The following is a 19,304-nucleotide window of genomic DNA, read 5'->3' as shown; positions in this document are numbered from 1 at the left end:
TTTGCCTGCGGAGTTCTGCTGGGCGGCTCAGGGCCCTGCTGGCCTTTATAAGCCCGAGGGCTCCGTCCCCTTCTCGGAGCGCAGACACACACGGCCACATGGCCACACGCTGATTAAGATTTTCCTGGCACGTTACCCCGGAAGCTAGGTGCCTGCGAGGTTATCTTTCTCAACACCTGGAGAAACAGTCAAAAGTCTCATGTTCAGTTGATGGAATTTGGACACTAGACCTGAACAGTCTGGATGAAAAGGAGATCTAAATAAAATCTCGATTGCAGCTTTCTGTTTTCAGTTTGAATTCAGTAAGTTCTACCTGTTTAAGTGTAATACTTGAAGAGTTTCAGCAAATCACACACCCAGGCAGGACGCACCCCAGAGAAGCCAGGGGGCATTTTTGCTGCACACCTTCGCAGCCCGTCCCTGCGCTTCCCGAAGCAACCACCGCTCCAGACTTCCGCTTCGTCTCTCCCATCCAGACTTCGCAGAAGAGGGTTTATAAGCACACGTGCTCTTTTGTGCGCATCTTCTCTCATGCTTCTGAGATTAATTCTACCAACCATCTTTCCCACAGAATTTGTATGATCTTAAACTTCAACCAGTCACCCCTTGATCTGAATTCTGTCTAAAGGTTTACTAATTCCAGTGAACATAAATGATACTTAAATGATTGTAATTTGACCATTTAAGTCTTTTGTAAAGCACCTACTGAAATCTTTTGCCCTTTTTAAAAGCTCATTATTTGCATTTTTATTCCTTCTTTAAATTTTGAATGCAGGTTTCCTACAGGCATTTCTTACCACTACATAGTTTGTACTTCATTTGCTGAATTTTTTTTTTTTTTTTAATGAGAAGACAGGTTCAATGAGCAATGTTTGTGAAACCTGTACCTTTCTTTCCAGTTGGCTCTGTCATGGAGTATCAAGATGGCTACTGACACAGTCTTGCACCCCAGCTGCTTAGTAACTCATTTGGAAAAGGTAACTTACCCTTTTTCAAATTACGACCCACATCTTCAGATTGTACCTCAGTGGCCTAACCTGGGATACTTGTCCATCTGTCTTTGAATCAATTATCCGCCTGGTCTTCCCAAAAGGCACAGAAACAATCAGAACATAGCCCAGGCTGTCTTCAAATGTCCGATCTTCCCATGCCCGCCTCTTCAGCAACGGGCTGCTGGCATGTGCCACCACAAGGGGCTGAATTAACTCTTGTGCTCAGCATACTAGGACGGGGCGAGTGACAGTCTGGTCATGTGCTGAGCTCTACACATCATACTTACTCATCTCAGCTACCACTACTGCTGTCCCCGAGGAACCTTGCCCTTTCCTCTACCGGTCTTCTCCCGTTCTTGGGAGTGTCTCTCTCCTTAATCAACTGTCTCTATTTCCGTTACCTTACTATGGTGGCTCGGGTACAATTCTTTGTCCTGGAACACATGAGCTTGAAAAACTTCAGTAGGTGCCCCCTAGCCCACATCAGATTTGCACCTATTACAGTGGGATTAAAAAAAATCAGAGCCACACGTTGGGTCATGATATGCAGAGACATTTATCCTTACCCATAACTGGGGGCTAACTCCAGAATGCATGACCCATATACCTCAACAAGGAGGGGCCAGGGGGAGGGGGTAGGTCATGGATGAGCCTAGTAATGGCACCAAACTGACTGTATTCGCCGAGTACAAAACTAATTAATAAAAAATAAAAATTAAAAAAATAGATAATTAACTGCTCACAGTTTTATCTTAAGTCATATTTATAACTATCCTGGGCGACGCGGGGCCTATGGACCATGAGTTGCACAACCATGTGTATAGCATGGGTTTCACAAGAAGATGAGATGATGACCACGAGTAAACCGCTCTTTCAGCTTGAGTGATACTTGACACAGATAGGTAGGTATTAACTGTGAGTTCCTTCCTCACTACTGAAAGGCCAGGCAGATGGCAACCAGGTAAAGGAGAAATCAAGGAATGTATAATTTTGTTTAGTTGGAGAAAATAGTACTAGTGACTTAGAGAAATTCAAGTATTTTGTGTTTGTTGGACTAGAGAAGATAGATTAAAATTGTGCCTTCGGATATTGTTTTTGCGTCATGGTATGTTTCTGGAGGTCAGAGAACACCCCAAAGGTCAGCACTTTCCACCTTCTTCTGACACCAGCTCTCTTGTCTTGCTACTGCACAGACCAGTCCCGCTTAGTTGCTAGCCTCCAGATCCTTCTGCCTGTGTTTTTCATAGTCTTAGGCCCAGTAGGGTCACAGATGTGGGGGCCACTTCTCCTCTAGATTTTGCTGGGGGGTTGGAGTTGGGTCAAAACGTTTGCCAGTAAGCACATTTAACAGCTGAGCCATCTCCCCAGGCCTTCCTTCAGAAATTTTGCATCATTATTTTCTTTCATAATCCTTTAAGAAATTTTAGTTTTATTTATTCATTTGAGAGAGAGAGAGAGGCAGAGAGAGACAGACAGAGAGACAGAGAGAGAGAGAATGGGTGCTTCCACAGGGCCTCTTGCCATTGCAAATGAACTGAAGTTGTATGTGCCACTTTGGGCACCCAGCTTTATGTGGGCACTGGGGAGTTGCACTCGGACCAGCAGGCTTTGCAAGCCAGCACCTTTGACTGCTCTGCCATCTGTCCAACCAATCTGCATGCGTATTGTGGAGTGGAGCTCAAAGCACGCTACCCTCAAAATATGGCTAAGGGAAGCCAAAATACAGCGTCGCAAATATGCTTCTCAGTATATGGGTTATTTTGAGCTGCTTATGTAGGGGGGCAGCAGACACTGGAGATGTTCTGAACACAGTAGAAGTAACCCTTCCGTAAGAGACACTGGCATGAGGAGAGGACCCCCCATTTGCAAGGCTGTCTTCCCTTTGGGCCGGAAGACCGCGGCAGTGCCACGATGCCCCGGTTCTTACGCACACTGCCTCTCCTGGTCTCCTGGCTTCCTCCCCTAGCTGTAGCTCGCTTTGTTTCAGTGGATGATGGTGTGTAACTCACCTCTGGAGATTTATTCTTTTGCTTTGCTTAGTTTTAAGCTGGTGTCTCTGAGGTGTATCTAAGGATTTTTTTTTTTTTTGAGGAAGGGTCTCACTCTAGCCCAGGCTGACCTGGAATTCACTACATAGTCTCAGGGTGGCCTCTAGCTTGTGGTGATCCTCCTAACTCTGCCTCCCGAGTGTTGGGATTAAAGGCGTGTGCCACCATGCCTGGAGAGGAATTTATATTAATAAGTTGATAAATTGTTTTCCTATTATTAATCTGTCTTTTCTTATAGAGAGTCATCCCAATTAAGAAGTAAGAAAGGACAGAAAAAAATCAAATCAATTTCCTTTCACTATATACTCATCATGTTTTATCATCATTTCCTAAATAATTCATTAAAAAAAGGAACATTGTGATTTTGATTTGATGCTGAAAATGCAATTGGAAGAAAAGAAAAGAAAAAGAATAAAATTAAATTGGAGTGCCTGTGATCGAGAAAGGAAATTCCCAAGTCAGAGGTGTTATTTCAGTAAAATGTTACCTTTTGTTTTGGCTTGCATTCAGTCAATATTACTAATTATTTCATCAAGGTCTCCTTATAACTTTTTTTTTAACTGAACTGTCCCATCTGTGCAGAAACCATAATTTCCCTATAAATTTATGAATATGACTGATTTATGACTAAATATACTGTTATTTCTCCAGGGAGGACAAAATACCCCCAAGATGTTATACAGGTGTCCCTCTGGTCAACTAACTTTATGTAAGTGCACCTGGTCTATTAACTTTGTGTAAGTGTACTTAATACTAAAATAACTGCATTGTTGTAGATAAGATGAGAGAATGAAGTAAATATTTTCTTGACAGGCTTTCTGATAGCCACCAATGTCAGAGGGTGTGTTTCTACACAGTCATCATAGTTTACTTAGCTATGGGAAGAATGTTATAGATGAGTCTTTTTGAAAGCTTAGAGATAAATACAATTGCATCCCATAAATCATACCACCTGAGTCATCAATTAGAGGTTCTTTATTGACACAAGAAAAACATCTTTAATCATGCAAATATTTGGAAACTGCAAGCATATTTCTATTTGGAATGTGGGAGATGATTAAAATGAACAAGTTATAATGATTAATACATGAAAAGTGGGCTACTTAAAAGGCAGTTGGTTCTCTGTCTAACCTTATATCAATGTTCCATCAAAGGAATTAGGAAAACAGCCTAGCTAGGCTCTGGCTCCTTGCTGAGGGCAATTAATCAAGACAGCAGAGGGAAGAGGTAAAATGGAGCACACCCGATAAATCTGCCTGGTTTTGTTCCTAGGTTTATCTTTGTTAATTCCAGCAGGCCAACTTACCATTTTGTTCTTTCATCTGTGTGTGTGTTAGGTGATGGATCTTGGAGGGGAAATTTCCCATGTATTTTGAGTTGTTAAAACAAACAAAATTCATTCATTTCCACATTAAGTAGCTTTACTTTCTCAGAAACACATCATAAAAAATACATTCCTGTGTTTAATTCAAATAGGAGAAATGTTTGTTTTGTTCCAGTTTATAAAGTAATGAGCAACATTTTTTTCCTTAAAATGGTATATCTGAACATTGGTACTACTTCAATCTTTTGAGAAAAGTGGAGTTTTAATAAATAAATTTTAATATAAAATACCATATAGGTCACAGCTGAGAACATAAGATCAATTCTGTTGCTGATGTATATTTTTTAAATTACTTACTTTTTGACAATTTTTATACATTTACTGCATTTCGATCATATTCACCATGATTACCTTCCCTTGTCCATCTGTTCCTCTTCTTCCTGAGAACTCCCTCTTCTTCATTGAAGGTTGATCTCTGAGTGTTAACTTGATAAGATTTAGAATTACCCTGGAAACCAGTCTCTGTTCATGTCTGTGAGGGGTTAGTTGAAGTGGGAGGACTTGCCATTACTGTGGGGGGCCCCCCATCTCACGTGTGTGCTGGGCTCCTAGACTGACAAAAAGGAATTCAGCACCATGTCTCTCTGCTGCCTCCCTGCCAAGGAGACCAAGTGATGCCAGCTTCTGCCCCTCCATGCTTTCCCCGCTGAGACAGACTGCACCCTCTGGAGCTGTAAGCAGCTCCTCTGGAGCTGTAAGCAGTAACAAACTCTTTCTTCCCCTCAGCTGCTTCTGGCTGGGTATTTTGTCCCAGCAATGAGTCATAAACTTATAAGGCAGTTTGGTGGGTACAACATGTCCACTTAGCAAAATAAAAGTGGTAGCTTCATTTCTGGGGCCTATGACCTCACTGGTAATGGGCTTTTGATCAGTTTTATAGTCACAGGCATGAATTCCCTCTTAGGGAGCAAGCCTCAAGTACAATTAAAAAATAGTTGTTTACTTCTCTGGCAGCCATTCCACTGTTGCATCAGTGGGCAATATCTAGCCTGGTGGGTTGATTGCGTACTATGCATAACCCACAGGTGGGTAAAACTGTCAGCTTTTATTGCCCAAGAAATTTACACAGCGAAGTTTGCCAGCCCAGGTTCAATTCTGAATGCTCCCACATAGGCAAGATACAAAAAGTGGTGCAAGGATCTGGCGTTCGTTTGCATCTACAAGTGACCCTGGCACTTCCTTGTGCACGCGCGCGTGCACACACACACACACACACACACACACACACACTTACACACAAATAAATAAATAAGTGAAATCATTAATATATGGGCATAAAAAATTCAAAGCTACAATAGCTGTGCTGTTCCTGGTTTTGAGGTCTGGAAGGCTCTCTGGTTTGGATGTTTTTAGTATTTTGAGTTTTTGTTTTTTGTCTCAAGCTGCTTAAATAATATTTTAAACAGAATTAATGTGCCAAAAATAACAGAAGTCATGTTTTGGGCGGGTGCTTTCCAAGTTTTATTTTTGTACAACTAGGTTTCCAAATAGGAAATGCTTCTTAGGTGAGCGCACATGAGAAGTCAGTGGGAGACGCTCATCTTACGTGCCCAGAAGTGGGAGGTCTGAGCTTCGCCTCACCTGAAATCTGACCCCAGGTACTTGACCCTCACTACCACAGTGTGGCTCTTGGAACGGGGCCACAAAGAGCCCCTGGGAGTTTGTAAGAACTACAGACTCTTGGACTGTATCCCAGATGCACAGCATTAGGATCCACAGCAGATCTACCCAGATTCCTAGGCAAAGTGACTTAAGGCGTCTAAGTTTTGGAGTTCTGCTCTACCCAGCAGCATGGCTGGGAAGCAGAATGGGGTTCCTCCTCACTGGAGGCCCTTTGCTAGGATGTGTAAAGTCCTTACTGTGGAGACCTAAAGACTATGAGGTCAGGACAGTTGATTAGAACAGGCGACACAGGAAGCTGCAGGATTCTCCTTCCAGATCCCCCGAAGACCACACTTCCCTTTTTCTCCTTTCCTAGATCCCTCAAGACTGATCTTTTATTTATTTAATTTTTTTTTGTATTTTATTTATTTGAGAGAGGGAGAGAGAGAGATTGAGAGAGAGAGAGACAGAGAGAGATAGAGATAGAGATAGAGAGAGAGAGAAAGAGGGAATGAGAGAGAGAGAGAAAGAGGGAATGAGAGAGAGTGAGAGAATGGGTGTTCCAGGGCCTCTAGCCAGTGCAAACGAACTCCAGATGCATGCCACCTTGTGCATCTGGCTTATGTGGGTCCTGGGGAATTGAACCTGGGTCCTCAGGCTTCAGAGGCAAGCACCTTAACCACTAAGCCATCTCCCCAGCCCTGACCTTTTATTTCTTACAATTATCTTTTCCTGCTTTCAAGACTGACCTTTATTGTGAGATGATCTTCACATCACCACCTAGGGGTATCTAGCTAGTGGGCAATGTGAAACTATGTTGAAATAAAGAGGAGATTGTTTTAATATAGCAGAAATGATGGAATGTCAGAGCTCCACAAACACTCAGCCCCGTGGTACGTACAGTGAGTAGACAGGCACAAAGCTGGGAAGGTAGGTTGGTTTGGACATCTATTGGGTAAACCTGCCATGCCGTGTGTTCATTCCTTCATGAGCAGATGCTCAATAGATCACAGGATCCTTCCACACAGAAAGCACTGGATAGTCTCTGGCACAAAGGGACACGTCATGTTTGCAGGAAGACTGAAGGGTTAGTGGAGCATGGATGCCAAATAAGCCAAATGATGAAGGTGCTCTTTGTAAACTATTTATTGACAACTTCGACACACCCCCTCCACGGAGCCCATCTTTCCAAGTAGTTTCTCTTCTGCTTGGATGCTGTCATGTTTTCCCGTCCTGTGATGCAGGTCTTGTGTAGGCAGCGTCAGCCACTGTGGGCTCATGAATACCTAGGCTACTTTGTACCTGGGTGACAGCATTGCAAGCGCTCCTCCTCTTCTGTTGGCTCTTACGTTCTTTCTGCCACCTTTTATGCCATGGTCTCTGAGCCTCGGCAGCTGTGAGAGAGACGTCTCAGTGCAAAACTCACTGTTACTTCTCAGCACTATGGTGACTTTTGAGTCATCCCAGTGGTCGCTGCCACTTGCAAAGAGAAGCTGCTCTAACCAAAAGCAAGAGTAGCATTAATATATGGGCACAAACATAAGCATTTGGAGGTAAGTTTGGTGGGCATAATATATCCACTTAGCCAGACAACAGTAGTTTTCCTCTTGTAGGTCTCATGACTAGGTTTTCAGTACCAGGCATGTGTTATGTCCTGTGGAGCAGTCCTCCAGTGCGATCAGAGAGCACTCAGTTTCTCCCATGACAGACATGCCACCACTGAATCGCTTGGCACATTTGGCCTGGCTGGCCAGCTATAAGGCTTGCAGGGCCCACTAACAGTTAAGACCACTGATGACTTCTGTCCCCCAAACAAGCTACATAGCTCTTTCCAGCATCCTGACAGCTAGTCAACAGGGAGGGGCTTCCCGCTCAGCTCCAGCTAGATTTCTCAGTGACCTGTAGCCCAAGCAAGTGGAGTCTTGGCAATAGAGTTTTACCAATCTACTTCTGTTGGGCAGCCAAGAGCCTTGGCAATAGCCTGTGATGTCTTTTTTTTGGGGGGGGACGTCAGAGGTCTCCCTGGCTAATGACTCACTGAAGGCATTCCATCCTTGGCACTGAAATTTTGAAGATGCTCTTTTCCATGAGGTATTTTTCTGCTTTCTACCATTAGCACTGGGCACCACCACTTGAGAAGCATTGCTTTCTAAGCAATAAGGTCAGCATTTTGAAAATAATATTTTAGTAGTGTGCATTGGGATTTCTTTAAGGAAAGAGCCCAAGAGTTGACTTGAGAGAGAAGACAAACCCTCGCAGAATGCAGGCAGGCTGATATTCAGCATCTGGGCTATTGTGCATGAGACGCTGGGTACTGACTGCTCGTGTGCACGGGGGTGATGACGAAAGAAGAAAGGGGAGGAGAAAGAGAGGCTTGACATGTGAGATGGGACTGGATTCTGGCACCGTGTGAGATACAGAAGAGAAATGTCCAGTGGGACAAAGATGGTCCCCTTAATGCCAATGTATTGTCTTTTTTTCTCCTCTCCTTTCCTCTCTTTTCCTTTCTTCTCATCTACTTCTCCTCTTCTCTCCCCTTCACTCTCTATCCCTTTCCTCCCCTCCCCCCATTTTACTCCTCTTCTCCTGTTCTCTGCTCCTCTATTCCTTTCTCCTCACTTACCCCCTTCCCTCCTCTCCTCTCCTCTCCTCTCCTCTCCTCTCCTCTCCTCTCCTCTCCTCTCCTCTCCTCTCCTTCCCTCTCCTCTTTTCTACCCCCCCTCTCTTTTTTTTTTATGAGGTAGGGTCTCATTCTGGCCCAGGCTGACCTGGAATTCACTATGTAGACTCAGGGTGACCTTGAACTCACAGTGATCCTCCTATCTCTGCCTCCTGAGTGCCGGGTTTAAAGGCATGCACCACCATGCCCCCTTTAAAAAAACATTTTTGTTGTTATTTATTCAAAGAGGGAGAGAGAGAGAGAGAGGGAGGGAGAGAGAGAGAGAGAGAGAGAGAGAGAGAGAGAGGGAGAGAGAGAGAGAGAGAGAGGGAATGAATGGGCACTCCAGGGCTTCCAGCCACTGTAAACAAACTTCAGATGCATGTGCTACCTTGTGCATTTGGCTTATGTGGGTCCTGGAGAATCAAACCTGGGTCCTTTGGCTTTGCAGGCAAGCACTTAAATCCCTAAGCCACCTCTCAAGCCCCATGCCCCCCTATTTTAATTGGAGCTTTTTCATGCCTGAGTCACATGGCACAACACATCTTACAGTCTGTTTAGAACACTGAAATGATTGCCAAACTGATCTAGGGAAGTCAGATGATAGAACCAGAAGAGACCAAAGAAATGTAAGCTTATTAGACTTCTGCAGATATTTCTGGAGATGGTGGACTTTCTCAGGGCGTCCGAGCCAACTTTGTAAGGTTTCAGTAGACTCAGAGGTCCCCATAGACATAACTGTCCCTGTGGAATGCAGCACTGATTTATTCTGATTGATCATAGTGCTGGGTTCTCCTCCATCATCAGCCTCCACTGACTACATTCATGCTCTTGGCTTTTCTAGAACATTCAGAAGAGCCAACCACATTTGAATCAGGGTTGCATAAGAAAATGTTCCCTTACAATGACCCATCGTGTGACTTTGTTTTCATGCACAATCCTCAGGGAATAATTGCCTTGGGAATTCAAGGCCAAGGAAATAGCTCCGTTTGGAGAACCTGGTCTGCTCTTGTTTTGATAGAAGTCGGAGATTTAGTGATGCCATCTTCCACCCGCTACCAGAAGCTTAACACTCAATCTTTTTCTCGGTCGTAGTGTTTTTGCCTTGCCTTTATATGGTCCCTTCTGTTGGATTTTTTTTTTATTACCATCTTTTAATGCACTCTTCATTGGAATCCACTTAAGTCCTTGATGTAAATACTTAGTGTAAAAATACATCATACCTTTGATTTTGCTCAATAAAGTTTTTCATCAAAATTACATTAATGCTAAAGTGCTATAGAGTGGGCTTGCGGAGCTGCCTGGCTCAGCACACGCTCCTCCTTCGCTTCCCTGAGGGCCATCTGTCCCAGCAGTGGGGACTAAGCTTTCTTTTCGTCTTCCATGGAGTCAGGAGTTTAATTACTTAGTTTATATCTTGCTGTCAGCTGCTTTTGTTCCTACCATGCATCACTGGCTTTAAAATATACAACTTTTTTGCAACAAGCTTAGTAAATTCATTTACTTAGCCCCAGAAATGACACAGCTCATCTAAATACAATGTTTTGCATAAAACTGAGTTATTGGAGTCCAGTTCACATTTAATGCAATTTGAGATGCTGGATGGGAACATAAGAAAGAGAGAAAAGAACCCAGGTGTTTGTTGTGGTGCAGTTTTTTTTGCTTTTTTTTTTTGTTTTTGTTTTTTGAGGTAGGGTTTCGCTCTAGCTCAGGCTGACCTGGAATTCACTATGTAGTCTCAGTGTAGTCTTGAACTCACGGCGACCTTCCTACCTCTGCCTCCCAGTGCTGGGATTAAAAGTGTCCACAACAGCTGGACATGGTGGCGATGCCTTTAATTCCGGCACTCAGGAGACAGAGGTAGGAGGATTGCCGTGAGTTCAAGACTACCCTGAGACTACATAGTGAATTCCAGGTCAGCCTGGGTGAGAGTGAGACCATTCCAGCAAAAAAACCAAAAAGAAAGAAAAGAAGAGAAAGGAAAGAGAAAAGCCACACTGTGGGTTACAGAAACCGTGATGTACCATGGCCACTTCGCAGGTGTAACTGCTCCTTCCTTCCTCCTCTCCCCCAGGATTGCGAACTTTGGGTCTTTTGGCATTTGGACCAGCTATTTCTCTGTTGTGTGTGATGGTGGCCCCAGTATGTTTAGTAGGAATCCTGGCTTTTACACCCTGGATGACAGTAACATGCTCCCTCAAGTTGTTACAATCAAACATATGTTCAGTTATCATACCTGCGGAGCACTCCTTTTCCAGTCAAGGATGGTTGGCCACTGGATGCCTAACTTTCTTTCCATGCTTTTTCATCCCTTGTGGCTGCTGGAATTTCATCATGACACAGTTCTTCCCTCAGCTTGAAGGCTGAATTGTTTTGTTAATTAGAAATGTTCCATGCCTGTTCCCTTCTTCCTGGGCTACAGCCAAAAGCAAAAGGTGACAAAGTGGACATGTGTCTACTGTCCATGCATGCTTATCTTTCAATGTTCTGAATGGCATCCACTTTGAGGTGGTTTTCAGTGATTCTGTGAGAACTGCCCTTGGGATTCATGTCTGTGGTCTTTTCACCTTTGCCCTCTGACTTTTTGTGTAGTTCAAAGACATCAATACTTAAAAAAAATTCCAGGTCTATTTTTTTCACCTAACTGGATTGCCAAATCTGAGCTGTATCTGATCAAAGGAAATCGTGGTGGGAGGCAGGGTAGGAGGACCGCCGTGAGTTCAAGGCCACCATGAGACTACATAGTGAATTCCATACCATTCACCTACATAGTGAAATGTCCCCTATGACCTCAAGTATTTGTGATTAAGTCCCAGCTGGTGGCAATTTGGAGGTGGAATCTTGCTGGAGGAGGTGTGTCACTGGGGTACCAGTGCTATCTAGCTCACTCTTGCTGCTACCTTCCAGATGATATGTGATAAGATGTGATGTCCAGCCTCTCTGCCCTGATGATACTTCCTTTCCAGACTGAAAAAACCTGTCTCCCATAAGCTGCTTCTGGTTGGATGTTTTCTTCTAGCAACAAGAAGGTAGCTGCAACAGAAATCTTTCTCAGAATATACTCTATTCACAATACTCTCCCCCCTCACAGAACATCATTTTGTTAGATTGTATGGAGGCAAAGTTTTTCCAGAAAAAATAATATAGGAATTCCTACAATGAATTTTGTAAATGTTATCTAAATTCTAAGCTATGAAAAGACCAGAGCATTTTCTTAATTACCCATGACAGTTAACAGTTGTAGCCTATTTACTTGCTAGGCATAATATCAGCTCATCCAAACTCTAGTGTTACACAGTGTAAAGTCAATTAACTTTCCATTAGTGAGGTCATTTTTTTCAAGGACAAAGACAATTAAAAGTCCAGCTTGAAATTTGGTATCTATTGCCTCATACAAAGCAAAATATCATATTAATTTTGAATGAGTAAACAAGGATGATATTTTGAAAAGTATCTACAGAAACTGTGATGTCACTTTGGAGGAGGAAGGTGCGGAAAGCAACAGACAGCTTATAGAGTCAGGATCTCAGGCTCAAGTTCAAGTTCAGCATCTACCTGTCACAACATGTTGAGCTTATTATGTAGATATCTAAACTTCCTCTGGTCTCATCAGATAAGAACAGAACCCATGAGACTGGTTCTTGTGAAGACTCAATTGTAAAATGTAGATGGTAAGCAATGAATTCTTTGCCAGGACTCTAGTAAGAACTTGATGTGTGAGAGCTGTGATTGTTTCAAAGGAAATAGGATTCTAGTGGATAATTTTGACTAGACATCTAGTTTGAACTGGCTTAAGGTAAAAAGAAACATTTGGCAAAGGAGAACCCAGAAATCTGAAGCATACTTCCAGTTCATATACCACTGCTACAAAGTCAAATACCCAAGATTTTTCTCCCATCTTTTTCACTGTGTTGGCTGTGGAAGTTCCTGGAAATTTCCACATCTCCTTTTAGAGTGGCAACAATGTCTGCACCACTTCCCCGCGACCACTCAGATTCTGTAAGAAAAGAACAAGCACTCTGTCTGATAGCTCTTGGCAAAATCAGGGAGTTCACTGCACTAAATTCCATTCAGGTCAGGCCCTTGATCTTGTGGCAGTGTCGCCAGAGGAGTATAATGGGCCAATGTACTTGGGGCGACTTACACCTTCCCCAGGGCGGAGCCTGCACTAAGTTATCGGCCACCTGGAAATGGGGATGTTTCTGGAAGAAAGTGAAGTCTGTAGGGTGTTGTAGAGATGACATTATCACTGGGAATATCTTTATGTTTATTTTTATTATTTATTTGAGAAAGAGAGAGGAAAGGAGGGGGAGAGGGAGGGAGGGGGGGAGAGAGAGAGGGTGGGAGGATAGAGAGAGAGAGAGAGAGAGAGAGAGAGAGAGAGAGAGAATGGGTACATCAGAGCCTTCAGCTGCTGCAAGAGAACTCCAGATGTGCATTTGCACCACTGCATCTGGCTTATGTAGGACTTGGAGATTTGAACATGCTTTCTTAGGTTTTGTAGGCAAGCACCTTAACCACTAAGCCATCTCTTTAGTTTGTTTGTTTTAAGCCCCCATCTCAGGTATATGCGAATGAGTGAGAATCGAAGGCTCCTGTGCAGGGAATTTCCTGCACATCCTCTGGTTATTAGGCTTTGTGTTACACTGTATACTTCCTGGACACTTTGTTTTTCTTTTGAAGCAGCAGAGGCCAGGCAAAGAGCAGCGGTGAGAAGGCATCCTCCCCTGGGGGCTCTGGTGTCCCACACAGTGCTGGCTGGCAGCTCAGGTGTCTGAGTGGGGGACACTGTCCTCTCCGTGGTGAGCCTGGATGGGGCTTTTCTGCTGGCTAACAGCAGCAGCCAGTTGGAGGCCTGGAGGCTTATTGGCTTATTTCTGGATTATTGTTATTCAGCAACTGTACACCCCCCACCACCCCAGGCTATAGCGTAACTTAGGCTCAGAAAAGCGTTTCTGTAAGACAGGTCCCATTTCAGGGAGATCCAGCCCAAATCTCTATTTTTGACATTCCGTTTTTGACAACAAGCCTGTGGGACCTGGAAATCAGCAAGAACTGGGCTCAGGGGTCACATGTGCTTTGTCATCATCTAGAGTCTTGAAGCAAAGTTATTATCAGAGCAAAATGGCTTTTTTTTTTAAAAAAAATTATTTATTTATTTATTTGAGAGCGACAGACACAGAGAGAAAGACAGATAGAGGGAGAGAGAGAATGGGCGCGCCAGGGCTTCCAGCCTCTGCAAACGAACTCCAGATGCGTGCGTCCCCTTGTGCATCTGGCTAACGTGGGACCTGGGGAACCGAGCCTCGAACCGGGGTCCTTAGGCTTCACAGGCAAGCGCTTAACCGCTAAGCCATCTCTCCAGCCCCCAGATTGCTTTTAATAGTTTCAAAATGAAAAGGTTTTCATCAAATTTACATTACATGCCTATAGATAAATATTTTCCCATTGCATTGCCTTGAAGAGGAGATCTTAGGGCCTTTAAATTCTAAAAACATTTGTTTATTGTATGTGTGTGTGTGGGGGGGGGGCTGTGTGTGTGTCACGGAGTGTGTGTGGTGGCCAGAGGACATTTGTGGGTATCTGTGCCCCACCTTCCTCGGAGCAGTGCCCGTTGCTGCTGTAAATGTGCTGCCAGGCTGCGGACTGTCAGATTAGTTGGCTCTCGAGTTCTGGATCCTCCTGGATTCACTCACCACTGCTGCAGACACGGCTGTCGGGCTTGGCAAACAAGCACCCTAGCTGCCGAGCGATATCCCCAGCCTGGGTTCTTGAAATTCCTACAGAGGTGTACGACGCTTCTTTGTGTATGAATGTCTTACAAAGCTACGTTTCCCCACGCTGAGCTAGTCTATTGGACACCTAGTTATATTTCTGATCATGGGAATTAATTTGCAGTCCATGTATTTGGACTCTATGGTGGTGTGGGTGCCCATTTCCTCTCGTTATTTCATGGCCCCAAACATATTTAATGCAGCTACTCAGATGACAGAAGAGTATTTAATCACTGCACCGTCTCAGAGGCAGATTTAAGCTTATAGCATTTATATCAGCAGGTGGTGGAGAACCTCAACTCCTATGTAGGTGTTGGTTCCTCTGTGTCCCCACACCACTTGGCCCAGTGTGGCATCTGGGTCCTCACTCTCAAAAGGCAACATATGAAGCATGTCTATTCTACATTCACCTCTTCAGATGTAGATCAAGAAGCTGTGGACTTGGATGACAAGCTCTTGATGGCTGGCCAATGGATGCTGTGATGGACAGTGGAAGATAAAAATTGTTATTAATCACAAGCAGAAAGAAATGGCTGCAGATCTTTGGATTCTGGTCCCTTGACTAAAGAGACAAGGGCTACAGTGATCTCTGAGTGGTTGCCTGCAAACCCTAACAACCTGAGTTTGATTCCCTGGGAACCACATAAAGCCAGACACACAAAGTGGCACATGTGTCTGGAGTTCGTTTGTAGTGGCTAGAGGCCCTGGCATGTCCATTCTCTCTCTTCTCTGTGACTCTCCTCTCTCTTTCTCCCTCTGCTTGCAAGTAAAATAATAAAAACAAAATACAAACAAAGACACAAATGTTGTATCCAAAGAGTAGGGGCGGAGAGACAGGTGGGCATGAGGTACAGGTAGAACCAAGGGCTTGAGCATCTCCAGTGCCCTCTCGTCTTTTCTGTTAACCTCGCCTCATTGTTACTGTTCCTGGCTTGCACTGGAGACACCACTGCTAACGTGTTCTGAGCTCACAAATACCGACATGGGGAGGGGACAACTTCCTCAGTATCTATTTGAAAAATTCTTAAGAAAACTGTTAACCATAAGCATTCCAAGTATGGATAATTTTATTGTGCCCCAGGGGTATGGTTAAGTAGAAAAATCGCTACTTCTGTAGTGACCTTGCCCTTTGGTGAGATGGGAATTTTCCACTATAAGGGAAGAAATGGCACTGTCCAGATGGTCCCATGGGTGTCTACGATACAAACAGACATGGTGGGCACAATTACAGACGTGCATGTCCTGAGATGGGGATTGAAATCAGGCCCCTGTGCATGCTAGCCAAACGTTCCACAACTTAGCTAGAACCCAGCCCACAAGTGAATATTTTAACTGACTCTATCAAACTTTTCCATTGGGAAAACCTGATTCTCATCATTCGCTTTTACTCGCTACCTCTCTCAACTCCTTATTCCCTTTGCACTCATTCTTCCTCATTTCCCACGAAGGCTCCTGCCTCTTTCTGCAGGGCACCTTTTCTTTCTTTACACACAATCCGAGGAGGCAGGATATTTGCACAAGGGGCTGTTCTGTATGGCTTCCTTCTCCCTCTAATAGCTTACTTCCCTCTTCCTCCGGCTGGTAAAGGTCCAGGTCCGACATGGTATTGGGATCTTCAACACTGGTGTGGGGTTCTCCTATGAGCTCTGCACCCCAGGCTTTGAGGCAACTAATGGCTGCCTCTCATCTCTGTTCACACCTCTCTGGCGATGATTGTGTACACAGAGAAATCTCTTTATAAAAAGTCTCGGTAAAATCATGTGTCATTTTATTGTTATGAAGAAAGAGGCTTTTTGGCTGCTACATGAAAATCTATGAAAAATTCATGATGATGTGTTCATTCCTTATTGTTTGGCAGGATGAAACACTTTCCTCTTTAGTTTTTCAACAGAGAGAAACATAGTGTATAACTGCTCACATTAAATCAGATCAGACTTTAAATAAAAATATGCACGAGTTAAAAAATAAATCAGCATACATTGTAAGTAGTGAATATTAAGTACATTATAATACTTTTTATTTCAAGATAAATACCTTTTATAGATCTTAATCAAACACTTTAGAGACATAGCTATATATATATGATGAATACATGCCTTTTTGCAACAGTAAGACATACTTTGTAATAATCTGTTCACCACAAACTATATACATTTCTTAGATGTGAAGTAAAATTGGTATGATACGAACACACAACCACCTGGGCCAGATAATATTGGCTTTACAAACAGTCCGACTTTCATGTGTGCCCTTGGAAACACCAGCATACGAATAAGCCATTTTGCTGGCATTTGTTTTTGGCTGTGTGATTTTTTTTTTAAGACACTGGTTGAATTTTACAAAAGATTATGAGAGTTGGTAACTACTGCCCAGCCAATCACGTAAACACTGTGTATTGACAGGTGCAAGTGGGACAGAGAAGCAAATACCGACACACACATAAAAGCTTTCCCGTCCTGTCAAAACTGGGCAGAATGACCTTGACCTCCCATCTCCCATTGCTTGTCTAAACACTGGACATATTCAGTACATTTATGTGGGGATTCAAAGTAACAGGACAAGAAGAGATGAAGAAGACTGAATTTCTGCAAGTAATGATTTCCCCCCGTGATTTACACATCGTGCGGTTCCCGACGCCCTCGGCTAGACAGCCGTCACGAGGGGAGGAAGGACAGCCGTGCTCAGCGCTACGATAAGGAGCTGCAGTTCACCCATTCCACGTCCCGCTTACGTCCCAGAAAACCGGCTCCTGCTCCAGGGGCCCCTGGAAAGCCCTGGAAGGAGGCTCCTCTGGTTCCTGCTTTCCCAGGATGACCTCTCCACGGTGATGGTCCCCAGCACGTCACTCCACGTGGAGACACGGCGCGGTCTTCTTGGCGGAGGCGCTGGCGTTCTCGGGAGGGTGGTAGGACAGCGTGCTCATTTTCGTGGACAGGCTGGAGTGCGACTTGGCCTTCGGGGGGATGTATTTCAGGAGCTGGAGAAAGTACTTTTTAAACTTCTTCCCCAGGAAGCCGTAGAAGAGCGGGTTGAGGCAGTTGTTGAAGTAGGCCATGCAGATGGTGATGGGCATGGCCGTGTCCACGATGTCCGCCGTCCTGCAGTCGCGGATGAGGCCCAGCTGGATGAGCACGTCCAGGAAGGTGAATATCTGGTGGGGAACCCAGGAGAAGAAGAAGAAGAGCACGATGGCCATGATTATGCGGAAGATGTCATCATTCCTCGGCTTGTTCCTCTGGATGTCGTAGGCCGACTTCAGCGCTTTCCAGATCAGGGTGTAGCTGGTGAGGATGATGAGGAAGGGAAGCAGGAATCCCAGGACGTTTTTGGTGAGGCCCAGGCCTATGGGGAGTGTGGAGTTCTGGGACTCGTAGTGGAAGGCGCACACCGTGGTGTTGGTGTTCTCGATGAAGAACACGTTGCGGTGGATGACAGCTGGCAGGCTGGCCAGGCCGGCCAGCAGCCAGATGACGATGCAGGTGACCTTGGCCACGAGCACCGTGCGGCGCAGGCGGGCCTTCATGGGGTGGACGATGGCCAGGTAGCGGTCGATGCTGAGGCACGTGAGCAGAAACACGCTGGCGTAGAGGTTGAAGCTGACGCTGGCCGAGGCGATCTTGCACAGGTGGTGGCCGAAGGGCCAGCGGTACTCCATGGCCGTGTAGACGGCCCACAGCGGCAAGGTCAGCAGGAAGCAGATGTCAGCCAGCGCTAAGTTCAGGAGAAAGACACTGGCCACGGTCTTCAGCTTCATGTAGAAGTAAATGACGATGACCACCAAGCTGTTCCCGAATATCCCCACCACGAAGATGATGCTGTACAGAGTGGGGATCATGACGAATATGTAGTTGTGTCTCCCAGCTTGGGGGCAGTCGTCCTGAATTCTTCTGATGCCGTCTTCTGTGGAGGAGTTGAGGGTCATTTTGATGTTGCAGGGTGAATCAGCTTCAGACACTACACAAAAAGCACCTGGAGAAAAGAAAAACTTCCGGGTAAGGATCTTGACTGCCGGTGGTAAACCACATTATGTTTCAATCAACGTGCCCTAGTAATAGTCTCTGGGAAGAAGAATGTGTCATATTTTTCCTTTTCTAATTTTTAAACTATTTTTTATTTCTATTTATTTACTTGAGAGTGACAGAGAGAGAGAGAGAGAGAGAGAGAGAGAGAGAGAGAGAGAGAGAGAGAATGGGCACGCCAGGGCCTCCAGCCACTGCAAATGAGCTCCAGATGTCTGTGACCCCTTTTGGATCTGGCTAACGTGGGTCCTGGGGAATTGAGCCTCCAACTGGGGTCCTTGGGCTTCACAAGCAAGTGCTTTACCGCTAAGCCATCTCTCCAGCCCCATATCATATTTTTCTGAGGAAACACTGGGAATGGATACAGTCTAAGACTGTGCATTGAATTTCTAGAGTACATGCTTGTGCAGGCAATCATGATATCCCTTACAAAAATGGAAGTGCGGTTACCTTCTTGTTTCTGGGACAAAACAACCGAAGCAGGTTATGGAAAGAGAGGGTCTAGCTGGGGCTGCAGAGATGGCTTAGCAGTTAAGGTAATTGCTTGCAAAGCATGAGGACCCAGGTTCGGCTCCCCAGAACCCACATAAGCCAGATGCACAGAGCGATGCATGATCACAAGGTTGCACCTGTGCACAAGATGGGACATGTGTCTGGATTTCAGTTGCAGTGGCTAGAAGAGCTGACATACCAATTCTCCCTCTTGCTCTCTCTCATAAGTAAAATAAATTACAAAAATAAAGGGTCTATTTTGGCTCACAGACTTGGAGGGCAGGCAGAACAGAGGCTGGGCATTAGATTTCACCACAGCAGCTGGGGGGTAGCG

General features: G+C 44.8%; 1 protein-coding gene across 4 annotated transcripts in view; it reads right to left on the bottom strand.

The window, feature by feature from the left end:
• Positions 1-16,204: 16,204 nt before the first annotated feature.
• Positions 16,205-19,304, bottom strand: part of Agtr1 (angiotensin II receptor type 1) — a 47,376-nt gene continuing 44,276 nt past the window's right edge. For all 4 annotated transcript variants that reach the window (XM_045131263.1, XM_045131266.1, XM_045131264.1 and 1 more), the window contains one exon: positions 16,205-18,428. In XM_045131263.1, the coding sequence (XP_044987198.1) occupies positions 17,302-18,381 (1,080 nt within the window). In that variant the 5' untranslated portion in view covers positions 18,382-18,428 and the 3' untranslated portion in view covers positions 16,205-17,301. The remainder of the gene's footprint in view (positions 18,429-19,304) is intronic.

This window comes from Jaculus jaculus, chromosome 12 (genome assembly GCF_020740685.1).
Source record: "Jaculus jaculus isolate mJacJac1 chromosome 12, mJacJac1.mat.Y.cur, whole genome shotgun sequence".
Taxonomy (NCBI): domain Eukaryota; kingdom Metazoa; phylum Chordata; class Mammalia; order Rodentia; family Dipodidae; genus Jaculus; species Jaculus jaculus.
This window is presented reverse-complemented; position numbering and strand designations above follow the sequence as displayed.